Source organism: Taurulus bubalis, assembly GCF_910589615.1.
Source record: "Taurulus bubalis genome assembly, chromosome: 21".
Classification (NCBI taxonomy): Eukaryota; Metazoa; Chordata; class Actinopteri; order Perciformes; family Cottidae; genus Taurulus; species Taurulus bubalis.
This window is the reverse complement of record NC_136609.1, coordinates 11,393,401-11,417,930: the sequence shown is the minus strand read 5'-3', so window position 1 is coordinate 11,417,930 and position 24,530 is coordinate 11,393,401. Positions and strand designations below refer to the sequence as shown.

The following is a 24,530-nucleotide window of genomic DNA, read 5'->3' as shown; positions in this document are numbered from 1 at the left end:
TTGCTCAGGATCACTTGTACTTAGCATATGTGACCCGTAGGGTCTGAAGACTGTGTGCAGAATTAGCTCACGTCTGTTCGCTCACATCTGAGTTATGACTCAAAGAAGTAAGTACGAATCTTGACACCAAAAAAGCCTCAGGTCTCTCTTTCCATTTGAAAACCTCTCATGTAGAAAACCCAGTAGTTTTCAGGCAGCTTTTGCAGCCTGGATTTACTTGTTTACGTGTTTTTCAGCGAGTAAATTTACATTTTGTCACCGTTAACGACGCATTTAACACTTGCCCTCTCCTGATTTCAACCCATCACAATTCTTCTGTAATTCTCCCACGTAGAGAAGAGAGCTGCTTGCTCCGCGTCACCAGAACACAGCAAACAAAGTCCTTGAGACTCAAGTGCTTCTGGGGGAGGACCTCCAGACCCTGCCGCTACTTTTGAGGGTCTCAATGTTGGCAAGTATGCACATTGAACGGAGCTAAAGCTAAAATACCTCAAAGAGATGCTAATGCAGCAAATGCAGCCTCTATTCCAAAGATGATTTTCTGATCACGAAAGTGACGGAGCTGCAAGTCACAGCATCAAACCAGTTTACCCACCCTGCTGTAGTCTATAAACCACCGACATGCTTCTGACATACAGAGAGTTAGCTGCAACGACAATGGCTGTTTAAGGATGCCAAGGAGAGGTTGTACAGGTGTGCATGGGATACATGCAGCTGGGAGCAATTGTCCAGCTCTATTGAGGGTGGATGGGTGGTGTAAACTAATGAGGGGGAGTATTAGAAGACCCTTTACAATGGAGTATCAAGACGAGGGGGAATCAGGCATTCAAAGTGTTAAACCTGCATTCAATAAAGTCATAAAAGTCATGATTCATTTGCAGTGACGTGTTTCTCTCTCTTTACCTGTGGGAGTCACTGCAACCGTTCCCATCTCTCTTGAGCTCGCCACGATCTTGATCCATTTCCCCCCGTTCTCGTGCGTCCACTCAGTCCCGTTGCATTCATAAATCCCTTCATCGGAGGTCGTCACTTTGGAAATCACCAACTCAAACTGTCCGTTCCTCCCGGGAACCAATCGGATGCCTCCGTCGGCGTAGCGCCGGGCGTACTTCGCCCCCGTGACCACGTCTCCCTGCGGGCCAAATATCAAAATGTCCTCCGACGTGGCGCCCCTCTTCACCGACCAGGTGACGGACAGGTAGGTGGGGTGGGTGAGCTCCCGGGTGACGTTGCAGGAGAGCGTGAGGTCACTTCCTTCCGGGACCACTGAGGGCGGGGTCAACGGGGAGACCCTCAGGGTGTTGGGGATGACTGACGGGGAAAGAAGCAAAACAAACATTTTAGGAATACAGGACTGACACAAATAATGTCACAGGCAAGAAACTGCAAGCTCTGAGATATAGATATAGATATATATATATATATATATATATATATATATATATATATATATGCGTGTGTCATGTCTTAAATGTTCTACACCAGCTTCCTTTGCTATATTCTGTATTCCTGCAGCTGCGTCACAGAAAAACCTTTGATGGCTTTTGCTAGGAAGCTTCTGCAGAAAGTGAAAGCCGTTTAGCGCAGGTTAGTTTGATCTTAACTGAGGTTACATGTTGGCTCAATCTACTTTTGCTCAAGCCTTTTGGAGTTTAGTGTACATCAAACCTCTTGCTCATTAAAAATGGGTGTTTATGTTGGGTTTTTTGGTGCTCACTCATTTCTTTTTTAGTCTTCTTTGGTGTTACTTGTACATAGCTTGGTGGATAATCAGCAGCGTATTTGCATTTTCTCCCCATTTTTCTTCATCGTCTATTACTGGAGGCATATTCTGAGCTGAGTGCAAGAAGATCTTGTTTACTGCAATAATCTGTTTAAACCAATTTCCAGTATTTATAAAAAAAAAAAAAAAGCTTATTTTTTTTAGGGGCGAAAACCAGCAGGAAACAAAAGCAATGACTATGGCAGCATAATCAAGGTAAGCACTGCCTTTCTGCCTTCTTTAATCCCCCGGCAGCTTGAGGTAGAGCGGAGGAAAACTCAGGAAATGAGCCTGAGAGGTACCTCTGATTAACAACAGGCATGCTAGCATGGAAGTGCATGTGTGTAAAACATTAAATCGCTTAAAAAGAGAGTTGAATGAGACTATTAAAATGTAGGTATTTATTAGGGGAGTGACAGAATCATAAATAATGATGATTCACTCTTACTTTAAATACAATACAAGCATGATCAGGGTGAACTGGTGAGAAGGTCAGTGTCTGAAGCAGAGCTAAGTGAGCAAACAGCTCCTGGTAAGGCTGTCAACGTGAACACACCCAGAGGAGTGTTCAGAAAGGTGAAGGACTTGCCCGCTCAGGCAACACGGTAAACGCTTTCACTCGTGTTTTGTTCTGGCAATGAGGAAAGAGTCGCATTCCAGAGCCGGAGCAGGTCTTAACAGAGCAGATCTTCCCCCCCGCTTTGTTTCTTTCCTTGTTACGAAGCGTCGAGAAGGCTGATGAGTCACCGCCGTGAGGGCAAATTAAAAGAATTGGGGAACTCGTCACTGCTGGATATCCGGTGGGGGAGCGAGACTTTGCTTACAAACGGAGGAGGAATGTGCATTAGATGCTTTGATGGATGGCAGGGCTGCAGTGCAGCCACGGGGGGTTAATCATAAAACTGAGTGGAGGCTGGGTGACACAATTGCAGGCTCTGTTTTAACATCACACGACTTGTTTTGATCTTTTGCATCCCAAAAACACAAAATGCCATCAAAAAAAAAAAGGCAAATTATGACTGAGGGAGGTTTGCCCACATATGAACCGACTTCAGGCTTGATATTTAATGATGAATCGACTTATAAAGCACAAAAATTGACATTGTATAGTAAGCATGGCTCTAGTCTCCTCCCAGCATGAAGTTGCATCCCAACGGACTTCACATAAATGGTGAATAATTATTGTGGAACGCTAATTCTAGTCGTGTTACAAACGAATCCAAGAAGCGGCAGATGGCTGAGAATGAGGAGTGCGAAGCGGTGCATTGTGGGAATTACATTCATGCCATATTCACGTCCGGTGGGAGGGACGGCATCTCCAGCATTCAGGAAAAAAATGGATGGTAAATAAAACCTTTAAATATGCACAATAATGGATATTGAAGAAGATTCCATTTGCTCATGAATAAATGATTAACATGTTGATTTTGAGACATTTGTCCGTCCAAAAGAGGAGGAGCCGGTTTCTACGGCAGAATACATTTGGATGGATGATGAAACGGGATAAATAACAGTGGACATCATCTTCCTCCAGCGCTAAAGCCGTGAAGTGAGGCCACAAGGGGACTGCGTGGACACCACTAACACTTGTAGTGGACGTGCAGAGTACAGGGCGCCGCTGTGCTGCAGTGATGCGAGCGTCTATGGCAGATAACGAAGGCAGTGCGAATAATCTGCGTTTTGCTCCATCAATTAAAATTAGCCTGAGAGGAGTTTTCAAACCCTCAGCGACCTGTTCTCCACTTGTTTCTTACATAACCAAACCGCCTCAGTGGGGCAGTGTGTGTGTGTGTGTGTGTGTGTGTGTGTGTGTGTGTGTCTGGTGAAAGAAGACCTTGCAGCAACAAATCTGACTCGTCATCTCTCACACTCACACACACTTTTCATACACCACAAAACAAACTACTCGCTAATCATACGCTTTACATATGCGCGACGCGCCGTCTCCTGTCGCACATAAACAGGGCTGCCTAGTTAATTCAGGTCTAAATTTAACAAGGTGTCTGGGGAGCCGTGCTGGGAAGCAGCTGAACATGATGGTGCATTATGGAGCTAACTAACCTGCTGCCGTCAGACGATCCCTCTTAGGAACTTCATCTCTCAAACTTGGGGGTTCCACAGGGTAAAATGCTCCTGAAACCCTTCTTGTGTTTTATGGATTTTCATTTTTAAGCGCGCTGTGTGTTTGGGCTTGGTTTAACAGTGGATTCGAATCAACAGAGTCGCCAAAATGTGTGTGTAATTACTGACTGGATAGCTGCGAGAGAAAAAAATAAACTCAATTAAATTCAAAGGATAATGCTGAATACGAGTTTTTCCTCTTTCTCTCCGTTTCTGTGTCAGAAAATAGTCCAAATTAAAAATTTAAAAATGGTCTGAAAACGAGTTTAATGCAGCTAGAGCATTGTTTCTGGTCAGACTGCCACCGAGTGGCACAAATTATGTCCCACTGACCCTTTAGTTTATTGTTAATACATGTGATCTGAATAGAAATACCTCAATCTTCTGTTTTTCACACGCCAACACGTTATTTTAAGTAACCTAATGTCCACGAATGGGTCCATTTGCAAATTGGGAAGTTGAACCATCATATTTCTGTTGTATTGGGTTCATCCGGTTAGATGAGGACTTTTCCTCACGCATGTTTACACCAATACATTATATCTGATGAGACAGCGCTGGATCCGATTTTCCTCACATCAGTCGGAGTTCTGCTACGCGTTTGGCTGTTAAATGGATGCCTTGTCCTGTTAGCTACATCCTTGTACAGAAGGTTGTATTTGGGGTGTAATCTTATTATCTTTTCACGTTTTGTATGCAGATGACTTTGTTCTATTTGCTCCCTGCTGTGCTGGTCTTCAGCAGCTGCTCCCACCGCGGTGCTGAATATAATATCAGTTTTCTACTCAGGTGAGGACGTTCTTAAAGCAGACAGTGAGCAGAATATCTTATTATTGTTATAGTTTCAGAGGTGATTTAATGGACGCGTTTGGTTGATAGATACTTCTTACAAGTGTAACTAACGTTTCCACTCATTATAGACAGTTTAACAGCGTGGAATGTTAACAGCTTTCATGGTATTTATATTCTTCTCCCAGCCTTTGTGTTTCTCCCTGGCCCTCGGTTGACACAAGCCAAGTTCTCCCACCTGACATCTGCTCCCCAACGAGAGTTGAGGTGCGTCTGTGTGAAAGCCAAAAGCATGAGCCAGTAATTGTCTTAAACCAGTGGGAGCGAGCGAGGGAGGGAGGACACATACATGGCCAGTAGAGCATTAGTAAGACACGGGGGATAGCTGTTACATTAACCATCACACACAGCTCTCCCATACCAGTGAGTTGGACCCGGGCCTCGTAGTTGCCACTGATGATGGAGTCGGTGCTCGGCGTTTGGCACCAGTAGAAACCGGCGTCCAGCGCCTTCACCTCGGCGATCTTCAGCTCCACCTCGTTGTCCTGGATTCGCGCCACATCGATGTCGCCGGACGCCACTCGCTTGCTGAGCGACGAGTGGGAGTAGCCGGCGTCGAAGGTGGAGATTATCTTGATCCGCCCACCGGTCGCCTCCCTGGACATCATCCACTCGAAATCCTGCCAGACAGAGTGGGGTAACGGTCGTTTATTTGGGGGATCTCGTCTGGTCAAAAGCCCCATTTATACTCAACAAATATCAGATCATTATGACATTCACGCTCTCCAGAGGGTGAACACTGCTAACGTTACACGCTTTCATCAGGCGCCAACCTTTTGTGTGTGTGTTTAAACTTCGAAGAGAATAAATCAGAAGCAAGTGGTCCGATTTCCACGACTCGCCAACATCCCAATCCTTGTGATGCATGTTTAATACAACAGGTTCCAGTATAGCATAACTATTTCATGATCCACTTGGAGCTCCCGCCGCGTTCTTTAAAACAGAATATTAAAGCATGCCGTAGTCACGGGACAATTAAACTGCTCTCTAATTGCAAGGGATTCTGGGATCTAAAAGTGGCAGAGCAGGTTGAGAACCTCGAGTGGTGCTTTCCATACTTTTGTTCTCTACGTGCAAACGGACATACGGCAAAGTAACGTTTGCTCAAAGCTAAAGTACACAGTTGTTTCAGGGAAAGACTATTTTGAACCACATGTTTTATGCAACAGTGGAGCAAAGATACTGTACAACCACGAGCCCGGACCTTCACACCTGTGACCCGCCGCTCTGAGAGCTCTCAAGCGCCTGCAGGTGGGGTTTGATAAGCGACTCACCTGCTCACGAGGGCCGCTGTACTGAGTGACGTCACATCGGATGGAGACCGGCTGGCCCTCCACCCGGACTAACGGACCAGGGGACACCTTCACCACTCGAGCCAAGCACCCACCTTCAAGGACGGAGAGAATACTTTTATTAGAAACACGTGAAAATAAGCGTCTTTGAGTAATTCATGTCACTAAATAGAAACAAACACATGGAGTAGAGTAGGACACACCAGTCTGATAGAAATATAATTGATACAATAAAAAGATTCAGCTCTGTTAAGGAAAGTATTATATGTATGCTCTATTAGAAGCAACCCTGATGACGAATAACAGACTAAAAAGGACAATCCGTATTAAAAGCAGTAAGACTAGGGCTGCGACTAACAACTACTCTCATTGACAATTAATCTGTTGATTATTTTCTGTGGTTTGGTCCATAAAATGGTGAAATTTGTTTCCCAAAAGGACGACGATGAATAGTTTACGGTCACGGAAGAGTAAAGAAACCACAATATATTCACATTTCAAAAGCTGGAATCTGAGAATGTTTCTAGATTGATCATCAAAATGGTTGGCGATTAATGACATTTTACAACTAATTGATTAATCTCTAAGTAACACAGCAGTAAAACCAAAATAACTGGTCCAAGCTTTATATATATATATATATATATATATATATATATATATATATATATATATATATATATATATATATATATTGGAGGCTGATGTGTGGCATAAAAATCAGACAAAGTCATGGATTACTAATCCCAACATGTAATCTGACAGCAGCACATGCACAGGGCATGTTGAAACATGTCCGGAGCTGAACAGTTATGATTATGACTATGCAAATATCCCTGTATTTCCACACACGGTCATTACGTTGTTTGACAAGAACACCGACTGCCGATTACGTCAACAGATTTCCTAAAAGCTGGAAAGCAGCGGCGGAGACTGAGGTTGGTGTGAAAGGATTCAGTTTTGTTTGTCATAGAATTAGAGACGTTTATCAAGCCACCTGCTTTACATTCCTCCCTCTCCGCCATTAAAAAGTGTTAAACTCTGGCATTCCAGCCGAGTGAAGCATGTAGCAACACAGCAGTCTGACACTCTGCTTCCTGGTTGGTGGAATCCGGCTGCAGGCCTCCACACACATACACACACACACACACTTCAACCACCTCGACGTCTGCACTCAGATCATCTTAACGTGCAGATGCTGCATGCAGTAGTGGCACCAGGATTATTCGAATGTTCTTCATTCTCATCGGAAAGTGTTAATAATCACTGCACAACACAAATGTCTTCTTTCTTGGTCCTTTTCTCAGAAAACTGGATCAGCTAGAGTTTTAAAAAAGAAATAAAGTGCCCCATAAACAAGTCCTGTGCTTGTATGGTCCATCAATACTTGAGAGTCCATCAATACTTGAGTTTTTGGCAGCCGGCCGGGTGTTATGTGTGCAAGAGCCTGCTGAGTGAGAGCTTCTTTCTGCTGCTTTTTTTCTGCTTTAGTAAGTAACAAGTCACAATGAAATACGCACCACGGGGAGAAAGAAACCTACTGCATGTTTCAGTTTCTGTGGCCCATCTCCGTCAATCTTTAAAACCATATCTTCGTTATTGTAGCAGCAAAAAAAAAACGTGTGTCACACTCGCCGGCGACATGACGTCAGACAAGGACGACACTTTGGATTCTTCCGGGGGGGTTGCTGCCGCACGCCAAGCCAATTGTGACCAAGTGAGTCATTCAACTCAAGAAAACCCAGCATGAGGAGGAGCAGCAGCCCAAATACACGCTGCATTTTGTTCTGTGCATCTCAAAAGAATGAGATTCCTGCCATGCCGCATCACAAAATGACCAACATATACAATATACTGTGTGTGTGTGTGGGTGATAGGGTCATACATCACTAAAATAGATAAGAGAAGAGAATGTTCTCGGCCAGGTGCTGAGACTTATGGTTTTCTAACTCAATTTCCAGCCTGCCCGTCTCTCCTGGAAGGAATACTGCAGAGCCAGCGGAGCCTGAAGACACTCAGAAAGTTTAATAATCAAGTCAAGAATCTGGAGTAAAAAAAAAAGAATTGCACAGTGCAAGATGTGTTATGTCACTGTGGCATGACCAGGCATGTGTGGAGCGACACCACTGTTGCATCTGTGCAGTAAATATGAAGCAACAGCCAGGGGGGGGGGGGGGGGGGGGGGGGCTTAGCTTAGCTTAGCATAACGACTGGAAACAAGGGGAAACAGCTAGCATGGCTCTGTCCAAAAGGTCAGGTTGTGTCTTAACTTAACTTTAAAAACTCCTCAGCTTTGGTACATTATCTACAGAGAATAAATTATCCATATTTCCATTACTGCCTCAAAATTCAGATTTCAAATACTACAAAAACAGACTGCTCTCCTCAACTTTCGGGAAGTTCCTTCCCTTCATTCGAACAGCACTATGCTCTCTTGGCCTGACCCGACAGTCATGAAATATTTCTCTGACATGAATGGCAAAATCGTGGAACGTAAGATTTGTGCACGATAGAAGCAGACTGCATAATGAATGCCTAAAATTGAAAGCTTAATAGTAAGTGCGCTTGTATTTTTCAAAACTGTAGAGCCTCCCGTCAGATCTCAGCTGACAGAACATCCACTAATGTTCATATTTCCACTTCAGAAATGATGGCAGCAGATGCCTGAGGTCAGGGATCAGAGTAGCAATACATGCAGCTGAACAGAGTTCATGTTTAGGGAAGTGATTTGTATCTATGGCGACTTTACCATCTGCAGCGTCAGACACACACACACACACACACACACACACACACGGACAGAAACACACACCACAGGAGTGCTGGCGACATTTGATCATCTTACACTGCACTAATTTAAGCCAAGGCCCCCCCCCCCCCCCCCCCCCCCCCCCCCCCCACACACACACACACACACACACGGCACCATTACGCTCTCAAACATATGGCAACTTCAGTATTAGTTAAGCCATGAGCAGCCTGGTTTGGCCAAGCCCTGGTGTGGAAACCAGCCTCATGACTAAGCAGCCTGGCCCTTTGCTTCAAACCAGTCAGATAATTAGTCAGCCTGGTTTGACTGGTATGAATACAAGGCAAATAATAAAAAGGCTAATCGTGATGGCCGGCACAGTTTGACTTCCAAGCAGGCTAATGGGGACTAATGGGACCTTGTCAGAGCTGGTCACCCGGTGTTGGATAATACATGGATGTACAGTTGGGTAATGAGAGGCTGAGCAGGACTGAGACTGATGGGAGGAAACACATTACACTTGGACTATTTTCTCTCCTTAAATGGGGTTTTAAGCATTATTTCCCACTGTGTGTGTAACATGGGAGAAGGGAGGCTTCTCCCCCATGTCTTCGTCCTCATGATGTGCTGCTGTTTAATTTCACCTTAGGCTCGTTGAATAATGTGTCACCTATCGACATTAATTCATTACATCAGCTGAATTTAATTGTATATCAGTGTTAACACAGTGATAAGGTGAGTGATGCATAACCCCTCACAGGGAGACGCTGTCGTGCCAAACCCCGTTTAGGAACAAGTCAATTTAACGTTTTTGCTTGACGTCACAAGCAGACATCTCCGACAACATAGCTTATTCATTTATGTCAATATCCAGAATTCAGTTTCCAATTCGGCATGAACACACACACCGAGCAAACCGTATTATTCACTTAAATGTGAACTTTAACCTGTTCGCTTGTTGCACCCTCCAGAACTTCTGCCATTACAGCACAGAGTGAATGGCCGCAGATAGCAGTGTAACCAGTTCAAAAGGTTGACATTTTATTTTATTTAAGTGCTGCTTGATGGATAGGACACATGCCGAATTAATTATTGGATGTTGTACTAACCAAACACACTTGAATTGATCATTTACACATCATGTTCGTTCGCTGACACACAAGTAAACGCTACATTGTCGCATTTCTAAATGGAGTCTGGGGCCTGAACGCGACACGGAGCTCCACGAGTTCATGATCTATCGCAAAGAAACGTTTCTTACCGAGCATGAACAGACCGAAGACGAGTGTGACGAGACAGTTATCCATGTTCATTCCTCGCTTGTGTCTTTTTCCTCTGCTTATTCCCCCCCGTGTTCTTTGTCCTGCGTGGGGCGACACCAGTCCTCTCCCGCCGCTGTCGGTCAATCCAATAAAACTCTTCAGATGTGAGCAGTCAGTCCGCACCGCGCACCGGGCGGAGCCGCGACGCAAAGCGCATGCACACCGGTGACTCCTGGTCCGGGAGAAGGGTAGGGGGGGAAACGGTGTCGAAATCCCCGACGGGAGTGTTTTTACACTAATGACACTGGACCGGTTTAACGTGTGCACGAGGAGGAGACATTGATAGCGGGGGGCTGATGGGGGGGAGAGAGGGGGAGGGAGAGAGAAAGAGAGAGAGAGAGAGAGAGAGAGGGGCCGGAAGTTGGGTGTCGGGCTGGAGGAGGAGCGGGGAGGTCCCAGGTGGAGAGGGAGAGATTCCCAGATCAATCTGTCTCGAGGTTTATGGTGCATTAGTCTTTATTACACGTCAGCGTTGACCACCTTTGATGTGATGGATTCCTCCTTCATAGACTTCAGATCAATGCGTCTTGTTTATTGATCTATTTGCGGTGCAGGAATTGCCTTTCACCATATTTCAACATCCACAGTTGTCATTAATCCTGCAGGGCTGAGACTCTAATGAGGCTGACACATCCGGGTCCATGGGGCGGTTTATCACAGCCACCCTGCAGGCCGCCTCACGGCCACAGGTCAAAGGTTAACACTTCATGGGGGCATCTGCTGGGATACATTTGACAATCCTATTTTTAAAATCGTGTGTGTGTGTGTGTGTGTGTGTGTGTGTGTGTGTGTGTGTGTGTGTGTGTGTGTGTGTGTGTGGGGCAGAGAGGAATCAAGTGTGGATCCTGTATGTGGTCTCAACACGACGGGGTCTGTTCATCACACAACATCTGTTCAAACTGACACACACACACACACACACACACCGGACACACACACACACACACACACACACACACACACACACACACACACCGGACACAGTGTTATCTTGCTGCCCTCCTTCTCCTATCAGTCATTAACCAGGTTGGAGATTCTTGGCACCGGATCTGGTTTTAATGACCAGACAGACTTTAATTTCAAGCCAGTCACCGGCAGTCACCTCAGATATGACGCATTTTAGATGATAAGACCGAAACCTCTTTTTCCACTTGAGGAAGTGTACAATCTGAACTGCTATGAATCATGCTTGCATAGTTGCAGTCGTGGAAATTCACTTAGCATTCATTTAACCTATACAGACTTTAATTAGTTCCTCATAGAAACAAATCAAAGTGGATTATAGTTTAGTCATGAAGTTATTTAAGAGTTGAATCTGACGGCTTTATTGAAAACTGAACTTTTTAAAAGTTGGATGAAACTTGACCATTCTGCGAAGTTTGGTGCATTTTAATGCCTTTTAACAAAAGGTGACATGCTTAGGAAAACATATTTTTTTATTTTGTGTTCTCCTTAAGCATTTGTGTTCATACTCTGAGTCACAACATAGGCATCAAGGTCGTGTGAACTATGTCAAAGTTGGATTTAACGCTTCAAAAGCCAATAACACGACATATTGTTGAAAACATGGGCCTAAAGCGCCATCTGGTGGCCTCAAACATATAACATTGACAGTTGACAGATTTAGGAAATAGGTCGATATGAGGCTGAATTCTATGTATACATTTATAAAATAATAATTAAATATTTAAAAGATTTTCATAACTTGTAAAGGAACATATAATATTTAACCAAAGATACAAAAATAATACATGTACACAAACTGCATGAAAGCAGATTAGCTTGACACATTTGGTGACCATACTGAGACGACAGATACCACATTACACCTGCTTGTACCTGAATACATGAAGCTATAGCACCACCTAGTGGACAAAACGAATCAGTGCAGACTTAAACACTTAACAGTCAGAAAATGTTGTTTTATTTTGCATCCTTGACATGCCTGCTTATGGCTGATGTTTCTAAAGTTTATTCACATGAACAGTGCAATGTAATATAATTAAATAAATCTACATGCTGTGTTAAAGGAAACCAATAGAGAGTTGGATTAAAAAAAGTATTTTCTTATTTGCAAAAGCAAATCAACTGAACTGAAGAATTTGACACTACTGCAGGATTATATAAAAACATAAGGAAATTAATTTGGCGGATAAGGCAATACAACTTAAAGACAATAAAGGAAAAAAAACAGAAGTAAAATATGATAATGATAGAGCTCACTACATGTTGTACATAAGTATTACAAGTCAGGGTGATAATGTTATTCCCGATGCTTTGCATATATTAACTCAGAATACATTCACAGCTGGTTTTGTTTTGGCCGATGTGTTGAATGGATGGCATGAAAAGGTGTGAAAACAAGTCAGCAGCAGCACAATGTGTGTGTGTAAAGCATCAGCAGCAACACAATGTGTGTGTGTAAAGCATCAGCAGCAACACAATGTGTGTGTGTAAAGCATCAGCAGCAACACAATGTGTGTGTGTAAAGCATCAGCAGCCGAACACAATGAGTAAGAAGTGAGCAGACAAACAAAGACATTTAAATAAAGATAAATCAAATAAAGATCAAATCACTTACAGCTGCATACATGTCCTTGATGTACAATTTTGTAATTTTCTTATGCCATAAAAAAGCTGCGAGTACAGGAAAACCTCCGGCACAAATACACACACACACACACCAGATAATTATCTTGCACTCAGCGGTAGCTTGACACACACACACACACACACACACACACACACACACACACACACACACACACACACACACACACACACACACACACACACACGCTCTGAGCGTTCAGCCTGACAAACAGCGAGCTGCAGAGATGACGATGAATGTGAAATATTAAGTTCCACACTAATGTTTTACTGGAAAAGTTGCATCAGAATTGACATCATTTATTTCACTGCATGCAGTTAAACTTTACATTTTTTACATTAATAGAAGACACTTTGATGAATACAATGCAAATGCTTTGGTATTGCTGTTCTGGAGATGAATATGACAATATCATGTGGTTCCTTGTATGTTTACTGCATACAAACCTATGAATAAATTACATGTATTCACATTATGATCAGGTTAATGTTTGTCATTTCATGAGCCAAACATGTAGTTTCCAAAAATAAAGCATGAATGATGAATTATTATATAGTTTGATGGGTGAAGAAAATATGACCTGTCTCTGGTAATAAATTCTCCCTTTAATTCACGAGTTCACACACAAATACAAACACAAAGAGATCATAACGAACTACAAATGCACATGAAAGAGTTTGTGTAAAACAGAATGTGGCTCTTACAATGAAAACCGTTAAATGACATTCTTCTCTGCAGTCTGTAAATAAAATCATGGAGGAAGAAAACAAAAACCAGATAACGGCTTGTGTGAGATGAGATGCTGAATAAATAACGTATTGAAAATATGTCTATTGGCTTTCTGCCGAGTTATAAGAGCAGAAACATAAGGGTCCTTAAGAGGCACTCAAAATCATGGAGCGTCTTTAAACCTCAACTCAACGTCCAATTATCAGCTTTTTCCTGAGCTTTCTGGAACCTCATGATCTTCCCCAGCAGAGGGAGTTGGGGGAAGAAGTTAAAATAAAAAGTACAAAAACTACCCCTCTCTGAGTTTGAGATTATGACAGTAATATCTATTTATTGTGCAATAATGGCCTTTTATTTATTTTATGAATCATTATCAGTTGTTGAGGAGTCTTTGCTCTCATTCTTGAGAGAAACAACCAAACAAAGGAGAGCAGAACAACGTGGAAGAGGAGAAGAGGAGAAAATATATATTTGTTTTGGGTCTGAAAATTAATAATACACAAGGTTACCATTTGTTATCACCGATAATTAATATATTTATTTGCAACAACGAGATAGTGGTTTGATATCTTGAGAATTTAGAGACAATTTAATTGTTAAAGAGGAATTATAATATTTTGATGACAAAAAAACTAGTAGTAGGGAGTCCAAGATTTCACATCATGTCATAATAAACTGAAATATGATGAAGATTCAAAGTCAACTGTTACTTTGCTTTAGAGATTATCAACAAATCAAAACAAACGTGTTTATTGCCGAGGCACAAAGGAGTAAAGTGTCTTTGATCTTCCTGTCGGAGTCTGAATGAATTCATCAAAAACATCAATAGAGATGTAAAGAAAAAAAATCCCCAAATGAAGAAGAATAAGAAAAGCAGGTGCGATTACACTTCCCAGACTCCAACACTCACATGGGGTCACACTCTCTGGGTCTTGGCAACGTTCTTCCTGGGCTGAGGAAGAGGAGGTGGCTGCTCTTCGTCGATCTGAACAGGTGGTCTCGGGGCCTGAGGGGAAGAGAGAAGCAGCAGAGCGTCAGATCGGTGTGTGTCAGGTGAGATCTCCTCCACGGACCCACATGGGACGTCTCCCCACCTGTGCGGGCCTTCGGGGGCTGGCCTGGGGGCGAGGGTTGGGGTGGTCGGCGGCGGCTCTGGGGCGCTGCTGGTCGCGCTGCTGCCTGGAGCGCTGCTGCCGAGGGCCGGTGTGTCCGGCCGGCTGCTGCTGGGGACGATGCGGGTGAAGAAGATCTGGAGGAGGCTGCTGGTCTTTGGTCCACGCCAAACGAAGCTCTCCCTCTTCTGGCGAGCCATGAAATACCCACAATGCATTCATCTTCACTGTTTAAATAAGTTCTTCAATAAAGAGTCTTTTTTTTTATATCTACACACGATATTAATGTGATTAAAAGAAGATGTATTTCTATTGTAGGAGTTCAAATATGGATGTAAGAATGGTCAACTCATTTTTGGTTTTCAAAAGGATTATTTACAACACATTTTTTGAGGGTTACAAGTGTGAATGAAATATATGGAAGATGTATATCTATCTATCTATATATATATATATATATATATATATATATATATATATATATATATATATATATATATATGTATATGTGTATGTATGTATGTATTATTTGTTTTTCTTTATTTCGAATTAATTATCTGATTGAATTGATAATACTAATTTAGGATAGGAATATATAAGCATTTTTGCTTCTGCCTATACCTTTTCAGTCTTTCTGTGTTGTATATTATATAGAATATTGTATTGTATTGTAATGGTGTGTTCACACCGGACGCGGCGCGACCAGATTACATGTTAAATCAATCCACAGACGCGCTGCGACGCGAATTAGCGATTTATTCGCGCCGCGGCGAGATAGACGCGTTGGAGGCGGCGCGAACAGAACGTTTGCCCTGGGGCGAACAAAGCGAAGGACGCGGCGCGAATTCGCGTGAGTTGAATTCTCCCAACTCTGGCGGAGAAATCGCGTGACGCAAAGTTGCGGCAGCCAATCAGCGTTGAGAATCAGCGTTGAGAAGCTCCGCCCGTCACCACCGCCGCCTCCCCGTTTCTGAATGAAACTGCTGCTGCTGCGCCTGAACCAGCGCTGACAGCGGCTTCATTGAGACGCTGTTGTGGGACTACGGATAATATTATGAACCCAGACGCCATGGAGTTTGATGTTCCGACATATGTGGAGTTTACACAACAAGTATAAAGCAGAACTGGTGGTTATTTCCATGGTGGATGGCATAATCGGTATCGTTTTACGGAGATACGCGAGACGCAGTTCCTGGAGGAGTCGGTGAAATTCACCGAGCTGTGTGCGGCTACGGATGATGTTATGAACCCGAACACGACGGCGTTTCATGTTCCGACATGTTTGGGACTTCCACAACAAGTATAAAGCAGAACTAGTGGTTATTTATTCCATGGTCGATAGCGGAAATGAAAGCTTCATCGCTTGTCTCTCACAGAGGCAAGCGACAGAGCTAAGCCACGCCCCCTTCGCGCCGCGCGTTTGGTGTGAACAGCCTCGTTTCTCTCACGCGAGTAAACTTCCGCGTTGGTCCGGTGTGAACACACCATTATGATTGACTGAATAAAACACACAAACAAACAAACAACATAAATAACACACACTATTTTTTAAACATGAATTATGGTAATAACATTATTAGAAATTAAAACCTCACCCTTCAGTCGCATGCGTTTCCTCCGCTTGGTGCAGATGCAGCAAACAATAACGAGGATAATCAGCACCACAACCACACCTGGTGAGGACGGACAGACATGGGGAAATTCAACACTTGTGTATTTCAATTTCCTTTTATTTATTATATTTGTTTATTTTGCAGGGACAATGCACACCAATCAACAGTCAAACTGTAAGTGAGCCAGAGAGACCAGATGTTTTGATGGCAGCCTGAAATTACAAAATTTCCAATAAAATAATGCAACTAAGATTCATTGATAGACACTAATTTACTGTGAGAACTTTTAACTGGTTCTGAAACCGTCTCAGTTTAACCCCGATGCCCACATACAGAAATGTATATATATATATACACAGTTTATGAAGTGTTTTAGTACAATCTGATCAAAGATACCGCCATGCTCTGGGAGCCACAGGAGAGCAGACATACCTCCACCGGCGCCCACAAAAATCCAGGTATTAATTCCGAATAGTTCGGAAGGGAAAATAGAGAGCTCTAGAGAGGGAAAGAGGAGGAGAAGAAGCACATTGGATAAGTATTGATTCTGACTATTTCACTGGTTTTGCTGGATGGATGAATGGGCTGAAAACAGCACCACCATAAACGAGCTCATCCCACTGTACTTACCGTTGACAACACAGGTATGTGTCACAGGTGCACTGGTCAAGGAGCTGGCGGGGTTGGACACTTTGCAGCTGATGGGATCTGTTTTCATCTGACCGATTGGTTTCTTCAGAGTCTGACCGGTCTCCTTTTCCAACGGCTTGCTGCTCTGCAGCCATGCAAACTGGAGACCCTTGGTCTGCTGTGAACGTGCCGCCAATGGATGGATCAGAAGGTTTTCATGGGAATATGTAACAGGAAAGTCCCAGAGTGGAAGCTGGCAGGCCAATTGAAACGTGACACTCTTGATGAAGGAAATAAAACATATTGAACTTTTGTTCTCACCGTTGCTTGAACAAAGCAGGTAAATACCACGGATGGGACATCTGTGGTTGGTTTACACTCAACCTTTACCGAAGGCGTCGGGACTCGGTCTGAGTGGAGGAGATCGGATGTAAACAGATGACCTGATGTTACACCAAATTATGTTTCTGATGTTTTCTGATTGGGATGACGCATCACAGCACACTTGAAGACAACAATAATACGAACAAAAAGTGACATGTTTGCTAATGTGTAGTTGTGACCTACCCATTACACATAAATGTTGGACTTCTAAAGTCCCTTTTGCTCTTCCATTACTAAGATACACCATGGGGGTGTATTGCCCTGCGTCGCTCTTCATCACGTTGGTCAGCTTCAGGAATCCATTTTCAGAAACACTCTCCCTTTTCTTATCTCTCTCAAAAACGACTTTTTCCCCTTTTCGATGGAAGATTAATTCATTGTTGTGCATCCACTTCAGCATGTCTGTCGGGGCCAGCGTGGCGCCCAACGGCACCGTGACGTCGGCGCTTGTTGCGGCGTGCAAGTTGCACACTTCCGTCGAATCTTTGGGACGGAAAGAAGAAACACAGAGAATCAGATGGCACATTTCACAAGTTCATGTGATATTAGTTCAGTTGTTCCCAGAACCAATAGTTAAGATCTTTGAGATGTGAACCCACATCCTGAGTGCGTGGTGCCACTGACAGCCCATCACCTCTGCAGAGTGCACTGACGATGGATGACGTGTGTGTGTGTGTGTGTGTTGTATCCTGTCACACACAGCAAAAGAGCCTCCCATATGTGTCCCAAACTTTATTTCTGTGTGTTAAAGATGAAGATCAGACGAGAGTTTTTCTGCCATTCTGAATTTCGTAACTAGTCAAGAAACGGTTCATGTTTTCATTTCAGTGCCAATTAAAACTGTTCTCACACATTTTAGAGAAGTGTTGTTGTTTTTTTGCAGGGACCCACTTTTTAAAACTATCGCGACCCAATTCACAACACACCTCATCTCTATATATCGTGCATTTGTGCATGAATTGACGTTTGTTTCAACCATTTTTACTACCATTTCCAGATCACCATGACTTCTCTTGGAAGCCATTTTAGAGAGAGATGTACGTTTGATACATCATATTTCTTTTCATGCGTTCGTATTGGAAACACATGTCCGATACTTCATAAATGAGATCAAATCCATGCGTTTAGGCGGAGTGAACAGATTTCCCTTCGTGATAGTCATTTCAGCCTCGACACCCACCTGGACAGAAACATGTGGGATTCCTTCAAACAACAGTTGCACTCTGTGAAACCCGATCCTCTCCTCTGATTGGCTGGGAGGATCTCTCTCTTCCTCATGACTAAGAAAGTTGGAACAACTTTGTATCTCAAAGTGTAAAATCCACCCGAAGACATTTCTCTCACGCCTCCTTCTTAAAGATAACAGACTGATCACCTTTAACGATTAATTTAAAGATTACTGAAGATATCACAAACTGTTTTAATGGGACTTGAATGTCTTATTATCTTGGGATAATGAGACCTCTCAAAGTCCCAGAACCACCTGGGTCAATTATCATCTCCAGAGAACAATTCAAGATCTCAAGATAACTGTCAGTCAGGATCTAAATGACTAAATGAGGCCGTTTCACAACCGCAGAACAATTGCAGGAAGCAACAGAAGAATATGTGCAGGTTTGATGCGACGCCGCATCTTCACACCTCCGAGGCTGCAACCATGAAAGCGGCCAAACATCAACTTTGACATTTAAGAAACGAAAGGCAGTAAAATATGTTCGCCTGCAGCAACTACAACAGATTTTTAAATAATCAGCATTTTTCATTTGTTCCGTTGAACATTGACCAAACGCATTTCTATTCACACGCAATGATAAAAACATAAATTATAGCTTTTCAAAAGTAAAAAACATTATTTTACAGATTCATTGATCCCCTACAGATTGTCCAGCAACTCTTAATGTGGAACTTTATAAAACAGACTCATTACATATTTGACCTGTTTAACCTGATTCAAATTAGAAACATGTATTTTTTTTTGTTTTCATGTATTTGAACATCAAAAATATTGTTAGTGAAATTATCTACATTATCTACATCCTGCTTCAACGTTTTCCACCATAACTGTGTCAAACGTGGCTATTTAGTGCGTCATTTATGCCACATAGTTTCCATATGTTCATGTATTTTATTCTTTCAGGTGTTGAAATCACATTTCTGTAACTGCTGCTGGCGGCAATTCTACTGAAGCGCCTTTGCTTTGCTTCCTGTTTGTCCTCTGGAACCTCATTTCAGACAGACGTGACCACATCTGCTCGAGGATTTCTGTGCAGTCGGTGCATGCACACGTATGTGCACGCACACGTATGAACGCAACCGTACAGACGTTATGGATCCTCAGCAGGGACTTGAACCCTCAACCCTGCCATGACAGCTTCAGCTATAGTTTTGTTGCGATAAATCTATTTCTTAATTCATTGATTTATCTTATCACAGTCAAATGCAAAGGATTAGTCCAGTGTATTGTGAACTTTGCATTAATGGAAATCACGTTTAAAAAAATTATCTTTTTGCATCTTTTTGACTTGAGCTGTTATAATCCTGTGTTTAGTTGAGCAAATACTAAATGCATTTTTATTCAAATGCAATGATAAAAAACAAGTAATTGTTAGCGTTTACATTACAATAGCTTTATGAAATATTGAAGTAATTTTACAGTTTCAGTATTTACATACAGAGCATCCAGCTGTGAATTAAATACTGATCTGAAATAAATGTAAATGTTTGGTTGGAAAAAAATTAAATTAATACATTTTTGTTTGTAGATTTGTAAGAACAGCCAGTTAAAAACCCTTATTTAAAAGTAGAAGATATAAAAGTACTGCGAGTTGGCCAGAGAGTTCAAACATGATTTATTTCCTTTAAAAAAAGGTTTTGCTTTTAAAAATCGTGTGAAAATAAATGTTAAGAATCCGACTGACAGGAAGTGCGTTTGAACTAAAGAGCTGACTGAATGTATCCTGCTCTAATATTCAAGTCAGATTGAAATCCTTGGCATCCTCACGATGTCCTGAAGGAGGAGAGCGAATGGATGAATAGAGGCGTACCTGTGGAGGAGATGGCGGAGCAGCAGAGCAGGAGCAGAGAGATGGTGGAGACGGCGGCCATCTTCATCCCCCTCTTCATCACACACAGAAGAAAGAAGAGCAGCCGCTTTCCATTATCAAGGTTATTTCCTGTCAGAGCAGCTATCTCCTCCTTTATATGTGTGTGTGGGTGTGTCGGCGTACCTCTATATGTGTGTGTGTGTTTATGGTTTCTAAAGGAAGTGATTCATGGAGCCCGATCTACTTTCATTGTCTTAGAACAAAGAGAGCAAAGATAGTGTCATATTCAGAAGGCTTTGTTGCTTCAGCAACTACAAATACAACCGTATTTTCCGTCTTTCCGTTTCTTGTTGTTTCTATCCATCTGACAAGTTAGCTCATGCAATTTATAACAAATGTGCTGTTTATTCTGGCTTTAAATAAAGGTCAAATAAACATCATCATGATTGGTGAACTTTCCCGAAATGATCTCATGAAATAGTGTTTCTGATTCGTTAACACAACTAGTGCACAGGCACATAAGAGCAGAGCGCTAATCATTCTGTGCCGTGGGTCAATATTTCCTCTTCTGTCTCGTGATTAACTGCAGGAACCAAGAACTCACTGAGGCTCTTATTGCTGCTGAGTAAATGTAATTTCTGACATTTCACATCCTCCTGCAGCTTAATTCTTCTTTTGGTTTCGGACCTTGTGTGTGTGTGTGTGTGTGTGTGTGTGTGTGTGTGTGTGTGTGTGTGTGTGTGTGTGTGTGTGTGTGTGTGTTTGTATCGGTCCGCACCAACAGTTCAAATCTGTGGTTTTACCAATAAATTCCCTTCTTTTATTCTGTAACACACGATGGATCTTTCAAATACATCACATGACTGGTGCTATTTGATCATTTTGATCAATTACAACTATTAAATATATCTTGTTTCTCGATCTCAGAGATCCACCCTGAAGGACATCCCAATTAAAGTTGAAATGACGGTGAGGAGAGGATGTCTCATTTGCCCGTTGTCTCGACTCCTCTCTCCTTGATTCTCCTCCTAGCCTCCTCCGCTCGTACCCTCTATGGGCGAGTCAAGGCCTCGAGGCCGCAGGTCCAGGAGGAACAAAGTCAGGAAATGAGAACCACCCAATGGCAAAAAAAGGCCAATCGTTGACAATATTTTATTTTATTTTTGAACCACACAAGATATTCAAGATGCATATATTGAACCAGATTACAACCCTTCAACCTTTGACTTTATTAAGACTAATTCATGTGAGTAGACAGCGTCGACAACCAAACACCCACAGCCTCAACACTTCCTCTGCTATTGAAAGAAACTGCCTTGAAATGTGCCATGAAATTTTAAAATAGCATTTTATTAACGCTGCCTAATACATGTGTTGCCTCTAAGGAGCAACCGAACAATCTACACACTCAACACTCACTTAATTGGCTTTGTGCGTCTCTGACCAAGCCCCTGGATGACGGCCCTGGTGAACCTGTAGAGCAGGTCACATGGTCTGTGGAGCTGTGATGCAACTCTCTTTCTGTGTGCGGGTTCATGCTTTGTGACACTTTTCTCAATTGAATAAACAGAGTCACTCTTTGACTGCAACAGCTAACTGTTCAAGTTGTCCACATGGTGGCGCCATCACACAGCGTGCAGCTCATGATGATGTTGCATGAAATATCAGTTTAAATGTCCAAATGCCAATATGTACATCGGCAGCTGCATGAACCAAAGTTCCATTATGTTACCAAATGAGTATTTGTATTATTTAGTATTATATAATGAAAAACTTTGACATTACTATCGTTGCTATGTTGCTGTTTCAACATTACAGATCTGAACAGACCTTTAACAGCATCAGAAATCAATGAAAGTGGAGCTGTTTGTGATATTAAAATACCTGTTAGCCACTATAGCTTGTGGATTTTCCAGTCCTGTCTTTGGCACCATGGGGGTTTCCTTTTGTCTATATGTATATCATAGATTCCTTTAAATCTTCAAAGCCTAAGTTAACCTTAAGGTACAAGAAGTGAGCAAAATACTCCAGGTACCTGAATAATGTCTTTCCATTAGTCTTTATCCACATATGTAGAATATAGGAAACCAATACGGGAACATTACTTCACTTCATTACAATAAAAGTAAGAGATCAAGACATTTTCCTTTTCATAGAATATTTAACATAATTCAAAATATTCTCAATGTTCTATTTTTGCAAACTCTACTCTACGACAAAGTATTGAGTCATTAATTTGAGGGAACCTTTTAAGCCCTGAATGGACCTATACAGGTCCTTTTTTAAAATGTTAATTAAACTGTGTAAAACATTACAATAATCATGAACAGATATATTGATGCTACACATCAAATTAAACAAGAGAACATGGGCTACAATCATTAGTCAGCCATTTAAACACAACTCAAACACCAACTAAAATAATTATTAAAATAAAATAGTTATAATTTTGTCTCAGAGTCAGCCCACTCTGCATGTTTCCGGAACTAGCAGCCCGTAGCTTGGTGCTATCAGAAAAAGACAAATAGCAAAAAGCAAGACAATTCCACACAGATTCCAAATCTTTTCACCAAATCCCTCTGCTGCAAAGCATCACCGAGATACGAACCAAAGAACACAGCAACATCAATCGCTGAGTCAGCACATTTTGAAATTTTATTTTTTTTTGTTGGAAAAATGCATTTCCCCCAGTAAATCCACACTGATACAAGTTTGTTTAACACCATAAGTCATATGAAAGTGAAATATAAGGTTTGCTACATGAAAAAATTCAAATGTCACAGAAAATATGCGCAAATGTGCCGAAATGCAAATTTTGGAAACCTCGCCTGAATTCTCTCTGTACTTTACCCAATCTGACTTTGTTCTGCTTCACTTGTTCAAGTGAAAACAGTGCAGAGAGACTGTTCACATATTGTGCTATGATGTGGGAGAGCCTCAGGGCTTCTTCTTCTTAGTGAAGCATCATTTCAAGGAGATAATCATCCTGAAAGTGCTTTTTTCTATAGGCGGACCTGGAACTTCTATTTGTTCTGTGTTTCAATCTTTATTTACTCTTTGTCAGCAACATATATACTAATATTTACACATCTGACCAAAAGCTCACAACGGTTGCCTTTATTATAACACCAAAATTATTCAAATAGCCCTTGTGGTTGCAGAGATACACCCTTTTTAGTTTGGGTATGCTATTTCGAGCTAAATCCTAAAAAATGCCTTGGAGCTTAATTAAGGATTCATTCAAGAAAAACAATGCAATGTGCTTTTCTTAGAAACTGCATATTAAATGGCAATCTTATGATCTGCTAAATTATCAGAAATAATTTCAGAACATGACTTTAATATAACTTCTCCACGAGTTAGGAATAGAAACAAGGCGTTATTCTTCAAGCAGAGGCATTGAGGTTTCGAGGAGAGCAGCTTCTGGTTTCATCTGGTGTAAACTGCTTCTGTGAGCCCTGCAGACGGGCTGTACAAAAACAGATCTGTGCTTATGAACAGATATTAAAAGAGGAACGCAGGTAAACCGGAGTCCAGATCAGACGTGTGATGGACAGAGTTCCTGGAAGCGGGACAAGGCGTCCTGCTTGTGTTCCTGTGAGGGACACGGATGACCCTCTTCAGTGAAATGGGCCTTTATAAATAGAGCTGCTATTTTTCCACTCCTCTCATCCAACTTTCCTGTGTATCAAAGATACCTCAGCTTCCAATCACAATCCTCCGTTTTGGCCTTTACAGCCAATCGCTGCCATTCTGACGACTCCATCATCATCATCATCATCATCATCATCATCATCATCATCATCAGAACGCTCTCAATTACTGAAGCCGATCAGATTATTTGATTCAGGCTGCGTCCAAACAAAGTGTCGAGATGAGCAGAGTGATATTGATTTCATTTCAGAAAGATTATGATTATTTGAGAGACATTAAAAAGACGCGTAACAAGCCTCCTGCAGCCAGAACAATGTGAAGCTCAGCACAGTGTTTCTATCTGTTGCACCACTGGGTTTATTCCAGTGAGCCCAACTTCTCACAAGTAAATAAATACTTTTCGGAGGAGAGGGAATACATTGCAATAGTTGGACAGAGACAAGTGTCTGTCTGACTTTCTAACTCTCTAACTCTCTTTTATCAAAAGTTGCAAGTAGCAATTTCAGGTTTTGCGTGAGATCCCTAAGATGAAAGCCCTACAAATAAAATCACATACTAAACATCAAACCCACTTTTTTTTGTCAAATCTTAAATGGGTTGTGGAGTCAGTCCCCATGCATTTACATTAAAGTAGTAAAACTAATTTAGTAGCTGTTGA

General features: G+C 42.1%; 2 protein-coding genes across 2 annotated transcripts in view; both read right to left on the bottom strand.

Annotated features, from left to right (window-relative positions):
- Window positions 1-10,157, bottom strand: part of ptgfrnb (prostaglandin F2 receptor inhibitor b) — a 38,053-nt gene extending 27,896 nt beyond the window's left edge. The window contains exons 1-4 of the mRNA XM_079236745.1: window positions 10,035-10,157; window positions 6,007-6,119; window positions 5,094-5,352; window positions 904-1,311 (exon numbers count right to left, since the gene is read on the bottom strand). Of these exons, the coding sequence (XP_079092871.1) occupies window positions 904-1,311; window positions 5,094-5,352; window positions 6,007-6,119; window positions 10,035-10,086 (832 nt within the window). The 5' untranslated portion in view covers window positions 10,087-10,157. The remainder of the gene's footprint in view (window positions 1-903; window positions 1,312-5,093; window positions 5,353-6,006; window positions 6,120-10,034) is intronic.
- Window positions 10,158-14,351: 4,194 nt separating this feature from the next.
- On the bottom strand, window positions 14,352-20,329 carry cd2 (CD2 molecule; the record flags this gene model as incomplete). Its single annotated transcript, XM_079236888.1, has 7 exons — window positions 20,219-20,329; window positions 17,419-17,657; window positions 16,791-16,968; window positions 16,593-16,658; window positions 16,143-16,220; window positions 14,530-14,735; window positions 14,352-14,441 (listed from the first exon to the last, which is right to left on the bottom strand). Exons 1-7 carry the CDS (start codon window positions 20,295-20,297, stop codon window positions 14,352-14,354), a joined length of 936 nt encoding a protein of 311 aa, XP_079093014.1. The 5' UTR covers window positions 20,298-20,329.
- Window positions 20,330-24,530: the final 4,201 nt, after the last annotated feature.